At 40.0% G+C, this 19,812-nt stretch overlaps 2 protein-coding genes and 1 long non-coding RNA gene across 7 annotated transcripts; 1 reads left to right on the forward strand and 2 right to left on the reverse strand.

The window, feature by feature from the left end:
• Positions 1 to 3,034: 3,034 nt before the first annotated feature.
• On the reverse strand, positions 3,035 to 3,949 carry LOC101746903 (uncharacterized). Its single transcript, XM_004927395.2, has one exon. It carries the CDS (start codon positions 3,947 to 3,949, stop codon positions 3,035 to 3,037), a length of 915 nt encoding a protein of 304 aa, XP_004927452.2.
• A 3,117-nt stretch (positions 3,950 to 7,066) lies between these two features.
• Positions 7,067 to 19,367, forward strand: LOC119630472 (uncharacterized). 2 transcript variants are annotated; one of them, XR_009976573.1, is made up of 3 exons: positions 7,176 to 7,839; positions 8,045 to 9,873; positions 19,098 to 19,367. It is a non-coding gene; the product is annotated as an uncharacterized LOC119630472 (long non-coding RNA). The 2 variants fall into 2 exon arrangements; XR_005246209.2 differs by lacking the exon at positions 19,098 to 19,367 and having other exon boundaries at positions 7,067 to 7,839; positions 8,045 to 9,455.
• Positions 9,439 to 12,229, reverse strand: LOC101746763 (uncharacterized). Of its 4 annotated transcripts, XM_062675899.1 has the most exons (5): positions 10,905 to 12,223; positions 10,651 to 10,826; positions 10,169 to 10,276; positions 10,037 to 10,085; positions 9,439 to 9,785 (listed from the first exon to the last, which is right to left on the reverse strand). In XM_062675899.1, the coding sequence occupies exon 1, from the start codon at positions 12,156 to 12,158 to the stop codon at positions 11,274 to 11,276; it is 885 nt and encodes a 294-aa protein (XP_062531883.1). In that variant the 5' UTR covers positions 12,159 to 12,223; the 3' UTR covers positions 9,439 to 9,785; positions 10,037 to 10,085; positions 10,169 to 10,276; positions 10,651 to 10,826; positions 10,905 to 11,273. The 4 variants fall into 4 exon arrangements, 3 of the variants coding, with proteins under 3 accessions (XP_062531883.1, XP_037875921.1, XP_037875918.1); XM_038019993.2 differs by lacking the exon at positions 10,037 to 10,085 and having other exon boundaries at positions 10,905 to 12,229; XM_038019990.2 differs by having other exon boundaries at positions 9,439 to 10,085.
• Positions 19,368 to 19,812: the final 445 nt, after the last annotated feature.

Below are 19,812 nucleotides of genomic sequence, written 5' to 3' on the forward strand. Positions count from 1 at the left end.
GGTGGAGCTACCGAAACATCGGGTGCAGGTATGACAGGTGAAAGTGTATTATCTAGCAGGTTTTTATGATCGGTAACATAATATGCAGGTTTTAAGCGGTCTATGGAGACAGTGACAGAGTTACCTTTAATTAGAAGTTTGAACGTCTTGTCACGTCGTTCTAGTACTTTATGAGGGCCAGTATAGGCTGGCGTAAGAGGAGGACGCGAAGCATCTTCACGTAGGAAGACGTACTCCGCGTTCTTGAGCTCTTTGAAAATAAAAATATTTTGTTTGTTATGGCGAGAAGCGGGAACCGGTTTTAATTTCTCGGCAAATGAGCGTAGACGAGCCGTAAAATCTGATAGATCAGAAGTACAGGCTGTGCTCGGCTCGAAAAATTCGCCGGGAAGTCTTAACGGCTCGCCGTAAAGCAACTCAGCGGACGAAGTCTGTAAGTCCTCCTTGAACGCGCTACGGATACCGAGTAGTACAAAAGGTAGGACTTCTGACCAATTGTCGTTAGCGTGGCATACGATGGAAGCTTTTAGCTGCCTGTGGAAGCGTTCCACAAGACCGTTACACGCGGGATGGTAGGCAGTTGTGCGTTTGTGCTGGAATCCAGTAGTTTTTGCCAGATACTGAAACAGCGCGGACTCAAATTGACGGCCGCGGTCTGTAACAATATCTGTCGGGCAACCGAATCTGGATATCCAGCCTGAAATCAATGCCTTAGCCACCGTTTCTGCGGTAATATCAGGTATTGGCATGACTTCCGGCCATCGGGTGAACCGGTCTATAGCCGTGAGACAATACTTGTATCCCTGTGATACCGGGAGTGGGCCTATCAGGTCTATGTGGACATACCTGAAGCGTGCAGTTGGTGCGTCGAAAGTGCCCAATGGTGCAGACACGTGTCGACTAACCTTCGCGCGTTGGCATGATAAGCATGACCTAGCCCAGTTTCGACAGTCTTTTCGGACCCCAGGCCAAACAAATCGATCGGCTACCAACTTGGCAGTCGCGGAAGCGCCGGGGTGACTTAGCGAGTGGAGACTTTGGAATACCTGTTTGCGGTAATCCTTTGTGATGAACGGCCTGGGTGTCGGTGTACTGATGTCACAGTACAAAGGATTACGGCATCCAGGATAGTCCATCTTTTTGAGACGGAGAGATAAGCTGTCCGTTAAATATTGAGCCAGTTCGGGATCGCAGTTTTGAGCGTTTGCGAGGTCGGCGAGACAAATTGGAGCCTCCAGTTCATCGACGCGAGATAAGGTGTCGGCCACAACGTTATTTTTGCCGGAGATGTGCCTTATATCCGTCGTGAACTGGGATATAAAGTCCAAGTGACGAAATTGCCTGGGCGAACAATTTTGCTTCCTTTCGTGGAAGAAAAAACTGATTGGCTTATGATCAGTATAAATCGTGAAGTGTCTCGCTTCAAGCATATGTCGAAAGTACTTGATCGCCTCGTAGATTGCAAGAAGTTCGCGATCATACGGGGAGTACTTGTTTTGCGATGGACTCAGCTTACGGGAGAAAAAGCCTAGAGGCTCCCACGTGTCATTTTTCAGCTGTTGCAAAACAGCCCCTATAGCTACATCTGATGCGTCTGTAACCAACGACAGCTTAGCCTGACAATCTGGGTATGCCAGGAGTGCCGCGTTGGAGAGGCTGTCCTTAGTCTCTGCGAAAGCTTTCAGAGCAACGTCATTGAGAATAATGGGAGTGGAGCCTTTGACTGAACCCATAAGTAGGGCGTTAAGAGGAGCTTGTGTTTGGGCGGCATTAGGCAGAAACCGCCTATAAAAATTGGTCATACCTAGAAACCGTCTAAGCGTCCTAACGTCTTTGGGTGGGGGAAAGTTGTTAATGGCTTGTACCTTCTCGTCCAGTGGTTTGGTTCCGCTCTCCGAGATACGGTAACCTAGAAAAGTTACCTCAGGAGCCCCAAAAACACACTTAGACAAGTTGATTACCATCCCGTAGTCCCTAAGTCTGGTAAATACTTGGCGCAGATGCTGCTCATGCTGAATGCTGTCCCTGCTAAATATGAGAAAATCGTCCAAATAACAGTACACGAAATCTAGCCCGCGCATCATCTCATCTACAAATCTTTGAAATGTTTGGCTAGCATTTCGTAGCCCAAATGTCATAAACGGGAATTCATACATTCCAAAGGGGGTGGTGATCGCGGTTTTTGGTATATCGTCGGCACAGACTGGTATTTGGTTGTAGGCTTTAACAAGGTCAATGGTGCTAAACATACTACAACCAGTGATATTGTGCGCAAAGTCGTGTATATGACGTACTGGATACCTATCTGGGATGGTCCGAGCGTTGAGTTGCCTATAGTCGCCACAAGGGCGCCAACCGTTGTCTTTTTTCGGTGCCAGGTGTAATGGTGATGACCATGGGCTATCGGACGGTATAGCTGTACCATCAGCTAGCATGGACTCGAATTCCGCCTTTGCCACCTTCAGTTTCTCGGGTGCTAAGCGCCTAGGTGCACAAGCGACTGGAGGCCCTGGTGTAGTCCTAATGTGGTGTTGTGTATTGTGGCTTACCGTACGTTGTGTACCAGCTGGTCGCGTAATTTCAGGGAAATCGCGCGAAAGCAAAGCGTGGTAGTGGGAATCGCCAGTCGGAACCTTCACAGAAAGAATATTGTTTATATTACAGGCCAGTGAAGCTGGAGCAGACAGGGTAGTGGTGTCGTCAATTAATTTTCGATTCTTACAATCTACAATCAAGTTATAGTGACACAAAAAATCTACACCTATAATGGGCTTCGTCACATCAGCCACTATAAATCTCCATGGGTAGTTGCGTCGGAGTCCAAGGTCCAGGTTGAGCTGCGAGTACCCATACGTGTCAATGGTTGATCCGTTGGCTGCTGTCAGTTTGTAGCTGGTTGGTGCACGACGCTCTCGTAGCTGGGTCCGTGGGAAAACACAGAGGTCGCTACCGGTGTCGACCAAAAACTGGGTTTTCGTGGTGCGGTCAGTTACGAAGAGGCGACCTGGAGAGTTGAGGCAGTCGTCTGTCGCCATTATCGACTGCCTGTGGCATTTCCCGACTGGTTGTAGTCGCACGGCTTCTGGCATTTGCTTGCCTTAGCCCCGAACTTCGCGTGGTACCAACAAACGGGGTACCGTCGATAGCTGGAAGCAGATCGTGTTCTGCTGCGGGATGTCGAACGCCATCGAGGTCGAGAACGATTCGAACGGTTCTGGGAGCGGTTTGTGGTGCGAGTCTGGTCTTCAAGTCTTAACGCGAGGCGTTCCACCATTTTCCTCAGCTCTGCGATCTCACTGGACTGGTTGATACTACTCGTCCCGCATGTTGAAGTGGCTGCGACGTTGCATGGAGTAGTAATTTCCTGTATTCGGTCAGCGAGGTCCGACAGCTGTTCAAGCGAATGAGTAGGCTGCGATGCTAGTACCGTCTGGATACTGTTCGGCAGGCGGTTACTCCAGATAGTTCGGATGAACTCATGTGGAACGGACGGTCCGGCCAGGTCCATAAGATGTCTCAGAAACTGCGACGGTTTTCGGTCACCCAACTCCTCATGAGTTAGCAATTGCTTGACCTTCTTTTCATGGGAAGCGGAGAGACGTCTGATGAGCTCGCTCTTAATTTTCTCGTAGCGATTGCTAGTCGGAGGATGCACGATGATATCCTTTACCGCCTTTGCGTGAGGAATATCCAAGTTAGTGATAACATTGTTGAACTTTATGTGGTCCTCTGTAATACCATAGTTTTCGAACTGGCCTTCAAGAAGTGCGAACCAAATTTCTGGGTCCTCTGGAGAAAACGGAGGCACCTTCAAAGTGAACTTCCGAATGTCGGACGACAAAATGTCGTTGTCGTGTACAGTGGAAACACACATTTTTTTCATTCGTCGGGGTTTTACACTGCTACCTCCATGAGAACCAGCGGTCTCGACAGAATCACTGCTGCTCATTATGGTGTTCTTCAGGGGTCACCAGTATAGACGAGAATTGTTGTCTCCCGTATAGGTGTGGTTGGAGTATGTATGCGTCGTCGTCCGGACGCGTAGCGTAATTTGGTAAAGGTAAGTAAGTACCTGAGTAGGCGCCGTCGGTGTTCGGATAATAAATGAAATACGACACCTTGCACACTAATTAAATGTTTATTAAAATTTACACTTAGTCCACACGAAAATACAACACGGTCTATATTATTAAAATTGTGAAGAATGGAAGGTTATGAGCACAGACAGATATTCAGTTTATAAACAGTACACAGAAGACACTTTACACTTTACGACAATACAGCAACGATAGACACAAAGAAAGCGTGTTATCAAAATTGAGGAAAAAGCTTCGAAAACAATACAACAGTATATATTTAGCAAAAGCGACGTGCGTTCAGTACGAGATAAGTTTCGACTGGGCGTGGCTAGCCGCGATCAGCTGCGCAGGAGTGCTTTGTCGATCTACCCGCGACATTCCGTCCAAGCGCGCGTGTCCACAGCGCGAACGAACGGGCGACCAGCTGATTGACGCGGCACGATAAATTGTCGTGTGTGTATGTCTGTTTTATATATAATGTAGTAATAATATATTAATAGATATGTAATATGTGTGAATGTATATTCTGTGTGTATTAATAATTATATGAAATAAATATATTATATAAGTTTTATATTGTGAAGAGTTTATATTGTGTTATATGTGTGTGCATGAAATGTGGGATAAGCCCACACCCTTGTAGGCATACGAGCATACGGCCCACCTGATGGTGAGTGGTCACTGTCGCCCATGGACTTCAGCAATGCCAGGGGTAGAGCCAAGCCGCTGCCAACTTTTTTTAGACTAGCTTCGCCTCGCGGCGTCACCCGCGGTACAACAATAACCGCGGGTAGCATCGCGGGATCCAACTCTTCTTCTTTTTTTCCACATTATCCCACTGGGTGGGGTTGGCACAGCTAATTTTTCTATTCCATTCTCTTCTGTCAGCCGTCATCTCGACACTCACTACTCTCTCTCACATATCGTCATTCACACCATCCATGTCTTCTTCGGACGACCTCTTCCCCCTCTCCCTTGCACTATCATTTCCATCTCCTAGTCACATGCATCTTCTCTCTACGCATCACAGGTCCATACCACTTGATCGCGGGACTCGACTATCAATAATAAAATTTAATGTTTCCGAAGCGAAGCGAGGGCGGGTCGCTAATACCAAATAAAACGGACGTTTAATTACAAAGATAAATGTCGCGTGTTAAGCGAAATGCCGCTTAATTCAGACAGCCCTCGATATCATTGTTTAAATGCGATAAGTGAATCTCATAATTCATTAATAAACATGCGCGTGAAAAACTTTTTTTTAACGACGTCCGGCAAACATTCGTGTGACGAGGTTTGTTTGATATCTGTCTGGGAATCTGATATCTGTATGTATTTTTTTTCATTGCTTAGATGGGTGGACGAGCTAACGGCCTATCTAGAGTTAAGTGATTTTTTATACATAATTTAAAAAAAATGTTAGCTTTCTGCACTCCTTCTCTATATTCTCTATAAGTGTGGGAATTTTCATACTCCTCCGTCCGCGCAATTTTCGTAAAAAGGGGTACAAAGTTTTTGCTTCACGTATTAATATATAGATAACTTTTTTTTTTTTTCGTGCCGAGGGCTGAACCCCTACTAGGTCCCCGCGCCTAGGGGGCGCGCGGGGTATGTGGGACTCAACGGTCTGCAAGGTGTTGTGAGCAGACCGTGGGCCCATGGAATTTTAGGGTCCACCCACTAAACGACTCCCCTGCACTCTTCGCCCAAGCGTCCGATCCCCTCCAAGGTCAGAACCCGGATGAGGTAGGGGGGTTACCGCGGTCAACACTACAACCAGACGGTGCGGCTCATCCCAAGGACGCCCAGCCGACGGAGCCTTCGAGGCGAATAGAAGGCTCTTTAACGTCGGCTGTCTCGGTACGGCAACCCGTCAGGCCGCCCAGACGGTGCTGCTGGTGTCCCGGAATACCCCGCTGGACCAGAACCAGCCTGCCGGGTCGGGACGCGATACACCGCCAACCGGTTGCTCTTTCGAATCTCCTCGGCAGCGCGCTAGAGTGCTGGTAGCGCGCCGAGCGGCCTCTACCCCCTCAGGTCGCCCCTTGACCTTTACCGGGGAGAATATATAGATAACTAACGTGTTTTTTTTTTTCGTGGCAAAGCGGAACGCCGGACTTCCGCCCTTTTCTGGGGATACTGGGCGGGGTAAGTCAGAGTCGAACTGACTAAAACCTCCTGTCGCTCAACAACCAACGTCCAAACCTCGCATGAGACTGTCCGAAGCCCGCCTATATGGCGCCGGTTAGAGTGGGTTACCCTACGGAATACCCCGCTGGGCCAGAACCAGCGTGGGTCGAGGATACGCCTACGGTATTTCGTTTATAAATAAATACATATATAGGGTACGTCGCGGTAAGATGTTATGTTTAAGTGGAAAATAAAAAATATGGTTTAAAAAATGACTTGAAATAATTTATTATGGTATCTTACCCTCACTGACATCTTAATCCTTACACTAAATACACACATAAATAATTTCGCAACAAAAAACTACTTTTCTACACATAAATTAGCAGGGACAGTCCCCCACAAAGCGGGACGTATGGTCACGTTAGTATAACTCCCTTGACTTCCACGGTGAAGGAATAACATCGTGTAATAAAAATCACACCCGCAAAATTATAATTTGCGTAATTACTGGTGGTAGAGACTTCTTGTGAGTCCGCACGGGTAGGTACCACCACCCCGCCTATTTCTGCCGTGAAGCAGTAATGCGTTTCGGCTTGAAGGGTGGGGTAGGCGTTGTAACTATACTTGAGACCTTAGAAGTTATATCTCAAGGGCGGTTGCGCATTTACATTGTAGGTGTCTATGGGCTCTAGTAACCACTTAACACCAGGTGGGCTGTGAGTTCGTCCACTCATCTAAGCGATAAAAAATAATCATAAAAAACTTAAAAAACCGGTGGTCGGACTTTGATATAATTAAATAGGCACACTTACGCGGCGAGAAACTCACCTCATCTATAACGTAAATGCGCCACCCACCTTGAGATATAAGTTCTAAGGTCTCAAGTATAGTTACGCCGTATTCAATCAGATCTTCGTTACAGATCCTTCCATATGAAGGAGCTCAACCTGAATGTACCGAGCATGTCCCAGTTGAAGACTCTCTCGGCCGGACCTGCCGTGCGATTCTGTAAGCGTTGTTTAACAAACTCGCACGTGAATTTGGTGTGAGTTTTCAAATTGGCATTCTGTAAATTTCATTGTAGTGCCAAATCTACACTAGCGCCCCTCGCGGGTGAATTGAACTAGCAAGCGTGAGTTTTTTTTACTAAAATGTATGAGTTGACGTTTGAAACGGCATTCTGTAGTGTAAATCACTTCGAATTTCGGCAAGAACTTCGCATCGCAAAATCATTTTATTTGTCAAATCAAAAGTTAGTGTTTTAAGTGTTTGTTGTGAGTGAGAATATACGAAGACGTTATAAACCGCTGTTAATTATTAAAAAAATACTATTAATTAACAAAATTGCACTTTAAAATAACTTTATTCTTCATCGATACTTTGTGGAGCGTATGTTTTTATTGAAAACATTGTTGAAAGAGGCTGACGCTACGGATCAGCGTGAAATGCGTCGACAAGCCTACGAAATTCACAATTTATCACTTTTAACTTGAGATGACGACCATGTAAAAGTATAAAGAAAGTGTATAGATTGTCGAAGGATCATATGAACCAGTTAGGGTGTGAATTACACCCTTTGATGAAGACCACTAAAAGCCATTGAAAAGGACTTTCAACTCTTCTAAAGGTAGGTATTCCACGTGGTAAGATTGTGTCTTTATGTACAAAATAGGTACTTTATAACATATTATTAAAGTTTGCCCATTTGTTTATATCCAACTCTCCCATTATTGTAAAACAATACCACTAAACTAATCTACCAAAAATATCTTGAAAGAATACAAATTAGATTCTCTAATAACTATGTGTATTGTTTAATGATTATTTCTTAGTTTCAGTTATTGTGCACCTTGTTATTTTTGGCCAATTGAAGTTACCAAAAAAATCATAAAAGAAAATATAAGAACATATTTGTCCCAGACATCCCAGTGTATATCTGAGGTTGTGGAGGCTCTGAACAACCCAGCAACTATATATAAATATTTAAGATTCCCACAGAATGCTCAAGAATGGCAAAAGTTGAAGGAAAAGCAAAGAAAAAAGAAGGTGGTTTAAGCTAAATAGGAACAGATGGCGGTGCACTATAAAAAACAAACCGTTTCAAGGCCATGACCACGACGCTCAGTAATGAGGAAACTGATGCAAGGAGGAGGAGAGGTTTAAGCTAAATAAAAAAATGTTTTCTTCATAAAAAATTACCAATATTAATGCAATGCTAAATATTGCAGTTTTTATGAAAAATTTAGAATCCTTTGGGTTATTGGGTGTATTGATGGGAAGTTGGTGGCCTTAAAAATATCTGCTACCAATAAAAAATGGTTTTACTGTCGCAAAGAATATCATGCAAGAAATGTACAATTTGTAAAGCTATTAATATTTTTCGAAATTCTGATATGTAATCCATAAACGAAATGTGTATTAAGAACCTATGTAATCAGATTGTATTCATTTCAGTTAAATTGTAATTGTGTATATTGCTATAAGTTATTGTGAAATATAGTATTTATCTTAAATAAACTTTATTCAGTTATAATCAAAACAAAATAAAATCTACTAGATTAGTCAATGACAGCAAGTAATGACCATTATAATTATTTAACATCTTTTCGGGCTTTCTGTATATTGTCAACGTTCCAACCTTATGACACCTTTTGCTATTTATTTTTTTATTGCTTAGATCGGTGGATGAGTTCCCAGCCCACCTGGTGTTAAATGGTTACTGGAGCCCATAGACATCTACAACGTAAATGCGCCACCCACCTTGAGATATAAATTCTAAGGTCTCAGTATAGTTACAACAGCTGCCCCACCCTTCAAACCGAAACGCATTACTGCTTCACGGCAGAAATAGGCGATAAAGCTATGCTATGCTAGCAATACCTGCTAATAATAGCTAGCTATTGCTAATATGGAGGAAGATACTCCTGAAGCTTTGTAGCACCACCTCATTCCACTGCCCGTAACTCAGTGTAAAGAACAATAGGTATGTTAAAGAGTAGATTCAGGTGTTTGCTGATCTATAGGGTGCCAATTTACCACCCTGATAAGATAGTAAAAATAGTTGTTGCGTGTTGTGTGTTGCACAACATTTGCAATTGTGCAGAGCTGCCAGTTCCCATGATTTGAAATGATGAGATTACATGTACATTATGGTGGTCATGTTGAATTACTTTGTTAAATTTTACTAATTACCTAACTTATAGTGTGAAGTAACTTCAAATATAAATTAATGATTTATAAAAATAGTTTTATTCAATAGTTATATACAATAATTTTGAAATTTGTTTGCATCAGTAACTTATGTGGAATCCAGGTTTAAAATTGCTAGCTGCATATGCTAATTCCACCAACAGTTCATCCTTCTTGCAGATTGTCGACTATTCATTCCCCCATGGTTGTAAGTTTCATTAAGTTATATATGGTACTGTGTTCAAAAATGCTTTGGACAACACACATATGAACACCCTGAATCTTCACCTGCAGTTCCTCTATCCACAAAATTCTCTCAGTAATTTGAGTACACTCTGCTTTTCATTGTAAAAGTGGTGACATAGCAGGTCAGGTGTTGAGGTGCTGAAAAAAAAAAAAAAAATTATTTAAAAACAAGGTTAGGTAAAATACAATGTTTACAATACATGCAACAAAATGTTTTTATTTACAAGTAACAGCATTATACACAAATCAATGTCCCTAATATGGTGGTTCAATGAATAGGTACTTTGACCTGAATAAACACATATCAACCCAATCTCTTGACTAACATGTGAGACCTACTGTGGCTGGAGCTACTAGTAGTAGCATCACAATAAGTAGAAGTTACTTGCATTTAGTTAGAGGATGATGACTGCAAAATAGGTGATTCTTGATGCAATGCTAAAAAGGCAATAAATATTAATTTTTAAAATGCAAGTTTTGTTTAGGTATTTATTTCAGATAATTAGGTATAACATACATACCTGTATGTTTGCGATTGTTCCAATACTGATACATTTTCCGAGTTGGCTATAAATTCTCCTTACAATATTCTGATGATGTGGATTAGTATTTTCAATCTGTTGTAGTTCCTTAAATATAATAAAATAGGTTATGCCTAAATTTTGTTCATTTATTTTAAACTGAGTATGCAGCCTTTAGCCAACATAATGTCAGTTTAGTCAATACTCTGGCACTGCCTGCCACCCCTGTACCAGTATGCACACCCTTTACCATAGATACAGTCACCTCTGCATCAATAAATACATTCCAACAACATCAATCTAACTTGCAATACCTAAATTGTTAATGATTTGATTTATTTAATTCAAAATAATTTTTTTGTTGGTGAATTTGAGATACAAATAAATTACCTTCATGCCCTGTTAAAATAGAACATCAATAAAAACGTAGTAGATAGATATATCATACATAAATATATGTTAACATGTCCTAAATATCTCACCGGGAATGGATCTTAACTGACAAGAGAATTTAGTTCCTATATTTTTTTAATATCCTTGTTCTCTTATTGAACATTTGAGATTCGATTAATCCTTTTGTTTCGCTAGCTTTTAACCCAAAACGTTTATCAATGCCTCTATTTGCGCCAATGTCGGATGAGAAGAACACTCTTTAAATCTGTTGGTAATATATTTAAATTTTACATTAAAAACGAATGGATGAAACATTGATAGCCTCAAATTAACTTTTACTTACCTCATAATTTTTATTTAACGTTAAATTCACTCACAAAGTAACAACAAATCTAGAAAAAGCAAAATAAAAACTTCCGACCGCTCGAAATTGTTTTGAAAACAATTAAAATTTTGTTTTTTAATTCTGGTATTCGCCAGCGCACGCAAAGGAACTTAGCGTACAGCCAGAAATTACAATTAATTTCATAAATATATGACTTTTAATTTTCTTTTTAGATATACTAGATGTGGTTTAGACACCAAAGCTTAAATTCATAGTATTTTCTTACAGAATGCTTCTAAATACAAAGAAAAACTGAAACCGGTAAGCTTCGATTTACATTTGCGTGTATACGGCTATCCCTAGTAGTATTGTAAACAAACTTCGTTGTCACTTCACTTCGCTCGAGGCAGGGTAATTAAGATTAGTGTTTACAGAATGCCAAATCAAGGTCATTCCATTGCGAATGCGAAGTGATGGAGAATTTCGTAGTGAGATGCGAGTTCTTGTTTGAATTTTAGAGAATCGCACGGCTGGCCCTCCGGCGCCGGCCACCACGATCAGAGGCATCAGATGCTCGGCGGCTCCCTCAGGATGCGCATCTATCGCTCCAGGCTGCTGTTTCCAAGCTATCAAGCCCTCCCGTCTCGCACTCTCCTCTCCAGCAGTGCATACAGTATTCAGATAATAATCAAACTCCTTGTTTACGACTTGGTCCTGGTAGCAATGCGATTTGATCTTTATAAAATCGTGATAAGTCATTCCGGACCCGATAATGGCGATGCCTTGCGCGCGGAACACCTGTAGCGCTTCCCCTAACTGATAATGCTTCCTGGGATCTTGATTCTTCAGGACGGACACTTGTACTATAGGAATGTCGGCGGCGGGATTGATTAAGCGCATCGGAACGAAGAGTCCATGGTCCCAACCTCGTTCGTCATCCAATTTGGAGTTTATACCGGATTCTTTTAGTTTTTCGTGTATCTCATTGGCCAATTCAGGATATCCGGGTGCGTCGTATCTGTATTCATAGGCTTCGGGCGGATAACCGTAATAATCGTAGTATAGATCGTGGTGTTTTCCGGATGAAATGGTAACGACCTCTTCCTCCCAGTGCGCCGTGACCAGTATTATCGCTTTCAGTGCTTTTAAATTTACGAGCTTTTTCACGTCGTTCGTAAAGAATTCTATTAGTTTGGCGTGGTCTTTGTCGCCCAGCAGTGGTCGGGCACCGCCTCCGTGATTCACGAATAGAGCCGGTGCAATCAGAACCATCTTTGTTCACGGAATCTGAATCAGCAAGGTGGTACTTCTGATATCTTACGTATACCGTTTCACGAATGAACAATGCTTCAGTTAGTCATTCACTTTTATGTCCACGTTAGTTTTTTTTTCGATTATGAAATAATAATGTGGCCAGCTTCGGTGTGTGTCGTTCGAATTTTATTTTTATTTATTTAATATATTTTGTACATACAGCTGTTAGAAGGAACACGACAATAAGGATACAGTGTACAAGGGCATTAGTTGTTTCATGTTGAAATCTCTTCCAGTAGGCCCGCAAAATGAAAGAAGAATTAGGAACACAGACCTAGTGCATACAGTAAACATTACATATCATAATATATACGTATTACAAGATACAAAACAATATATATATACATACGAATACACACACACACACACATATATATGTATTTAATATATGATTCTCTTTGGAGCCTTGGGATGTGAGCTTCGAAATTCAAAGCGTTCGGCTCTTGTCGAGGCAAATCTTGAAGATTGAGAGATGACACGTCATCGCTTACGGATTAATTCTGACGGGTCACAAGGCGTAAGTGAGACCCCAACGTAATTGAGGTTTTTTTTATTGCCATTATGGGTGGACGAGCTCACGGCCCACCTGATATTAAGTGGTCACCGGAGCCCATAGACATCTATAACGTAAATACCGCCACCCACCTTCAAACCGAAAGGCATTACTGCTTCACGGCAGAAATAGGCAGGGTGGCGGTCCCTACCTGTGCGGACTCCCAACAGGTCCTACCACCAGTAAAAGGTTTTTAGCCAGGCTTAGCTTAATGGTGCCTGTTGGGCAAAATATAGTTTCAATACGCGATAATGCATCCGCTGTTAAATTTACAGAACCGTTCTTTCTTTCTGGTCGTTCCCTCAATGCTGAGGAGGATCGTGACTGTATGTCAATCTTCTCCACTCGGTCCGGTTCTGCGCCATATGTACCGCTCCCCATATCTGGCCTCCAGTCACCTCCTTGAGTTGGTCAACCCATCTAGCTGGCGCTCTTCCTCTAGCGCGCTTCCCCTCCATCTGTCCGAGAATTGTGAGTTTCTCCAGGCTGTGCAATGAGGATCGCATTATGTGCCCAAAGAAACTCCGGATCCTTTCCTGGCACATAGTCAGCAGGCGCTTGGTGACCTTCAGCTCTTCGAGGATGGAGACATTGGTTCTCATAGCTGTCCAAGGAATGCAGAACCGTTAATGTGTTTTAAGTCTGTTGTGAATTCGCTAATAAACATGAGTCGCCTTTCCTCTTCTGGAAAGTTCTTTCCCACTAGCTAATTTTGTAATGGCGAAATTTAAAGGTTCATGGCAGATTTATACAGGGTCAGTAGCTGTCGCCAGTGCTGGCGCCGATAACTGACCCATACGATTTACACGTCAGTATCAGATCAGTATTTCGTCAGTAGTCGAAGATATTTCTTATGGTGTACACGCGTTTGTAAAGTCAGCGCGGAAGAATGAATTCTCAAAAACAGCAAAGAAATCAGAGTTAATAATTTGTTGAGAAAATGTACCTGTTTTTTTTTTTTTTTTTGCTTAGATTGTTGGACGAGCTCACAGCTCACCTGGTGTTAAGTGGTTACTGGAGACCATAGACATCTACAACGTAAATACGTCACCCACCTTGAGATATAAGTTCTAAAGATCTCAGTATAGTTACAACGGCTGCCAACAAGTCCACCTTTGTGATGTTGCAAGAACTAACTGTTATGTTAGAAGAAGAGATATCTAAAAATCTTTTTACTGGTGGTGGGACCTCTTGTGAGTCCCGCGGGTAGGTACCACCACCCCGCCTATTTCTGCCGTGAAGCAGTAATGCGTTTCGGTTTGAAGGGTGGGGCAGCCGTTGTAACTATATTTGAGACCTTAGAACTTATATTGATTCGCGAAACAGCTGCTCTTGAGCTGTTAGGTCTCCTTCGGAGGCGCTCGGGCAGCTGTTAACAAATCCCGCCCCTTGTGGCTGAGCCTTTGCTCGCCCACCTGTCCTGGTGAAACTGGAAAGGCCTCCGGGCAGCCAGTAATCCATCAATCAAAAAAAAAAACATATATCTCAAGGTTTACGTCGTGGATGTCTATGGGCTCCCGTAACCACTTAACACCAGGTGGGCTGTGAGCTTGTCCACCCATCTAAGCAATACAAAAAATATTAAACAACAGCTCCAACAGTCTTTCAAAATATCGATCTAAAACTGTACTAGAATTATTGTGTGGGGAGAAAGCAGACATTAATTAACTTTATTAATTTGTTTTTTTTTTTTTCGATTTAGACAGGTGATAAAGGATTATCAGACACGATTTCGGCCCTTTAATCTGCATTAATTACTAGGCTTTATGTCCTCAACTAAAACTAATTAAAAAGTAATTCATTTTTTCTTAAATTTATGAAGAAAAAGTTGGCAACGCTACATTATTGGTTTTAGTTTTCTACACTAGGGGTTTAACTAGACATGGGTAAATATGCGCGTTGATTGACTTATCGCTAGAAAAACTGACATGTGATTTGTTAGAATGAACGTTTTATGTAAATATAGCTGTTTTAGATTTTAATTTTTAAAACGGCGTGTTTGACTTTTTACGTCTTCATGTCCGGCATTCAAATGAATTATTATTCATTGTTGATTGATCATTCATTCAGAATCATTTGGGAATGGACGTGCGATCGGTTTGCGAATGGAATAGACGCTCAAAATTGTTACAAAAGAAAAAAAATAGTTTAAAAAAACTAAAAAACACGCTTTATATAAAATTAAACTAAAAAATAGAAAATAAAATTTTAATAAAATTGAAAATTGTGTAAAAAATTATATTTTATTGTAAAAAAAGCTCGGGGTGCTTTTTAAGATATTATTGAAATAATAATTCTTCTACTTATATCTGTCAGAAAAATATTTATAACTATAATACCATGCACCCCACGCTTTTTTTACAATAAAATATATTTTACACTATTTTCAATTTAAATTTATTAAAAAAAAATTTTTATTTTTTAGTTGAGTTTTATATAAGGCGTGTTTTTTTTGTTTTTTTAAACTATTATTTATTTTTCATTTTTTAGTAAATTTTTTTTTGCAAATTGAATAATGGAATAATCTTATCAAATTAGTGTATTGTCATCGGTCATCGATAAATCTATAAAGTTTGAATGAAATCTGGCCGTTTAAAGTGGGTCAAAATCGCGTCTAAAGGAGTCAGTTACTACAACATACAAACATACATACAAGTGAAGCTAATATAAAGCGTGTAAAAACAAGAATATCTTAAGTATTCCCGTTTAACTTGTGTAATTAATAAACAAATAGCATTTCTCTTGATTCTCTCCACTAATATGTTGACTGAGGGATCATTTTTGAGGAACCTTCAGCCAGTGCGTATGAGGTCTTATTTCTTGGTGCATTTAGACCTCTAAAGCACCGGTTACTGTCCTCGTCGAATTCGTCATTTACAACGAAGGGCTAGACGAGAGAACTAACCCATAGACACAGCCCACTGAGTTTCTCGCCGAATCTTCTCAGTGGGTCGCGTTTCCGATCCGGTGGTAGATTCTGCGAAGCACTGCTCTTGCTAGGGTCAGTGTTAGCATCACTCCGGTTTGAGCCCCGTGAGCTCACCTACTAGTTAAGGTTACGCTGAAATAGCCTCTCAAGGCTATCTATCAGCTTAGGTAGGGAATTAAAAAAAAAACCCCAAAAGGCCCAATTCCTATATTCACGGCCAAAGATTTCTTTATTCGCGGATCTAATCGACACATCGGTAAATACACATTGATAAAAAGGATTCTAATATATACGTATCCAACCTAATCTTATACCTTTAAACGAGCAATTCTTGTATATTAATAACGAAACGGCTCCAACGATTTTCATAAAATTTTGTATGCAGGGGATTTCGGGGGCAATAAATCAATCTAGCTACGATTTATTTTCAGAAAATGTTGTTTTATTCGTGTTTTCAATAGTATAATAATCAACTTTATGACTCTTCCCGACATCTATTGGCGAATAATAATACTATTTTTACTGCTTTAAAGACACAACAAGATGGCGCTATAAAAAAAAAAGCCGAGCAAAGCTTGGTCATCATCTTAGTATCCTTTATAAGCGCGTCGTCAAATGGACGAATAATAAAAAGATTAAAATAGACTTTATTACAGCTATGCGTAAAGTATGTTTTTATTTTGTCATCTATGAACCTATCCCCTGTAATCTCGTATATGTAAATTACCACTCCACATTCACGAGAGCTTTTATTGTATCAAATTAATTACTACCAATTATTGCCCTAGAATCTAGAAGAAAGCTACGCGTAAAAAATAGCAACAAATGCGAATTTGAAAGTTTTCATTTGTCGTCGACAGATGGCGCTGAACTAAAACCTGAATCGCGCTATTGATTTATGGAACGGTAAATTATAAGTAGTGTGTGGAAATAAAATTAATCGATGTCTATGGGTCAAGACGGTGACCACTTATCATTAGTCTTTTTGCGAGATCACGTTCACAATTGTGAAAGTGTGGTCTTAGTCTAGTTGAAATTAGTTTTCCTGTCCATGCGATTCGGTCGGCATAAAAGTGGATAGCTCCAGTGAGTCCAGGTTGCAGTTAAGTTAAGTTGGAAATGTTGGAATGACAGGAATATGCCTGTGAAAACCAGCAGAGTAATGTTTTTTTTTTTATTGCTAGATGAGTGGACGAGCTCACAGCCCACCTGGTGTTAAGTGGTTACTGGAGCCCATAGACATTTACAACGTAAATGCGCCACCCACCTTGAGATATAAGTTCTAAGGTCTCAAGTATAGTTATATATAGTAGGAGTGGGTGATATAAATCGTATATAGATTCAATATCTATATATCGCAGCAATATCGTTGAATCCGATATCGCCCCGCACGAAATCTATATATCGATATCAGCCGATACACGATATTGCTCGATGTGATGCGCATCGGCATATCGGACCGATTCGTGAATCGAAACCTATATTTCGATATCAGCCGATACACGATATTGCTCGATGTGATGCGCATCGGCATATCGTACCGATTCGTTAATATCAGCAATATTCGTTTGGTTCGTATCGAATCGGCCAGAGTGAGTGAGCGCACGATAGGGATATCATGTGATTAATGAAACAGAAACAGGCATTATCCATACAATTGTAAACCTTATATTTAAGTCCATATGTCTGTAGATTATTCTTAGCGTATCAGCAGGATACAATTTAGGAAAGAAGTTTCAACTTTCGACCCTAACTTGAATGCAGTATAGCCTATTTGCATCGTTGAATTTAATTTCACGCGCTTTGACCTTGAACTAGAATTTTTGGATAAGTGTTTATAAATACTTAAAAGTTTTTTGTGTTTGATTTTTAAAGTACACATTTTTCTATTTTTAGTTGAATCCAAATAATTGAGTTTATTTCTTGTGTTTGTATTAAACTTTTGAAATCTACACTCTTTTGGTATATTTTGTAATTTTAAATTAAGACACAAAATACTAAAAACTGAAAATAATGTAGCCAGTCCTAAGCCTGGTAAAAGCATGAAGGAAAGTTTTTTTGATATTTTTATTTTCATGTTCTTTTTATTACTTTAAGATCATATTATAAATTGATATCAGATAACCAACCGTATAACGTTGACTTAAATCTACTACGATATTACATCAGCGTATCGTTTCAAATCTCAAATATCATGAATCGAGAAAATCTACTAGCATCCATCAATATATAGATTCAGAAAATATATAGATTCAATATCCGATATTGATCCTCGATATATAGATACGATTCGATACGCGGCAAAACCGATATTACCCACTCCTAATATATAGCCTTATTCAAGCTATCAAACATGCTGGACGCTAGCCTTCAATTGCCAGAAGCAGTGGAGCAAATTGTAGCCTATAATAAGGCTTTAAGCCGAAAACTGCAAGCGAAAATCATGTGTCCCGAATGCTTATCACTGCTACCTGCTAATGAAAAATTTTATTTTCACAATCTGATTAGTTTCAAAGATTTTGGGGGACTCTCGTATCCATCTGTGGTGTTCTATAAAATATGCACACGCACAGAAACACCAATAAGACAGCTGATAATAATAAAAAATGATAACGGAAAATCACTTCGAGCAAGTATTCTGTCAGTAGTAATATCTACAGTGTTTTTCTAAAATAATTGACAATGAAGATATTCTGCGCTTACTAAAAAACAATTAATGACCATTTCATTTTTTTATATATATAATGGTTGAATTTCTCAGAATCCGTCTTCCCTACATTGCGAAAATATATTCTTTTTTAATGTCTTCTAGGCAAAAACTTACTAAATTAATTATATTTCGAGGGAAATAGAGTTTATTACAAAAAAAAAAAAAAAATATAAAAAATATACAATTATATTGTTTTATTATTAACTTTGTCCGGTCCACTTAATACACATCGTCTACGCTGCAATGACTGCTGTCATTGCTGACATTGCAGCAAACACATGAACCAATCCCTGTTTTCGTTATGAATTCAAACCAATCACAAATTATGTCTATATCTAACATCGTTTGTGATTGGTTTTTTATTCATAAGTCGTTTTGGTTTGAAGTGGGGCCACTTTTTTTGTGAAATTTGTTTCGAGTTAGACTTTTTGACTTATTATTTATTTGTAGGTTATATCACTCACTCAAGAGCTACACACAGGGACGTCTTAAATTAGGCTGGGGCCTTGGGCACACAAGGATTTGAGGCCCTTTTGGAAAGTAAAATAAGATTTTTTTTACTGAGTATGACCATTTATTATAGGTAGGTAATCAAATACAGTATGATATAATATGTCATTAATGATATTAGAATGCTGCTGGTTTTTTTGTTACGATCACGATAACGGAAACCGTTATCGCTAGATAGTGTACTCAGTAAATTAGGTATAATAACCGGCAAACTTCTTGAGCATTTGTTGACGTAGTGGGGGTAAGTTTGCGCATGGTACACTCACGTGCAAAAACATTACTTACTCTGCGTCATAATGCTATTAAATTATTAAAATCAACATATGTATTTATTTATATATTTATTAGAACATCAACAAAACATATAGGTTAATAATTGTAATAATTTAATCTTGGGGTAAAATAGATATTCCTTCTATTAAGTCAAAACTAGAGCTGTTGCCAGGTCTTGGTTCAGTTAAAGCGAAGCTGCTATTTGTAATTTTTTTTTCGTTATCATAATCTTGACCATCATCATCATCACTGTTTTCATCACCCGAGTCGCTATCATCGTGATGAGTCGACATAGGGCTCATCGGCGTAGTTTACAACTCTGTCGATTCGGTCTTCTTTTTTGTCTATAATTAATTATTTTTTGAAGATATTCGATTCGTAGTAATCGAATGTTAATTTTTTCATTTACCAGCTTCCGATTATTTTCTGTTCTTTTTTTCCATCTGAAGCCTAGCTCTTTCATAATTCGTCGTAAGCTTCGTTCCGAGCCATTAAAATTTATATCTTCTTTAAATTCTTCGAAGCCTTTCTACGGTACGGAGTTTCGCTGCTTGTTATGTATTTATTATGATTACATCTTTTTATTACAGATTGAACGAAACTATCCATTCCGGTAACTTTCTTCTTCCCTGATCTT

Source organism: Bombyx mori, chromosome 24 (assembly GCF_030269925.1).
Source record: "Bombyx mori chromosome 24, ASM3026992v2".
Lineage (NCBI taxonomy): Eukaryota > Metazoa > Arthropoda > Insecta > Lepidoptera > Bombycidae > Bombyx > Bombyx mori.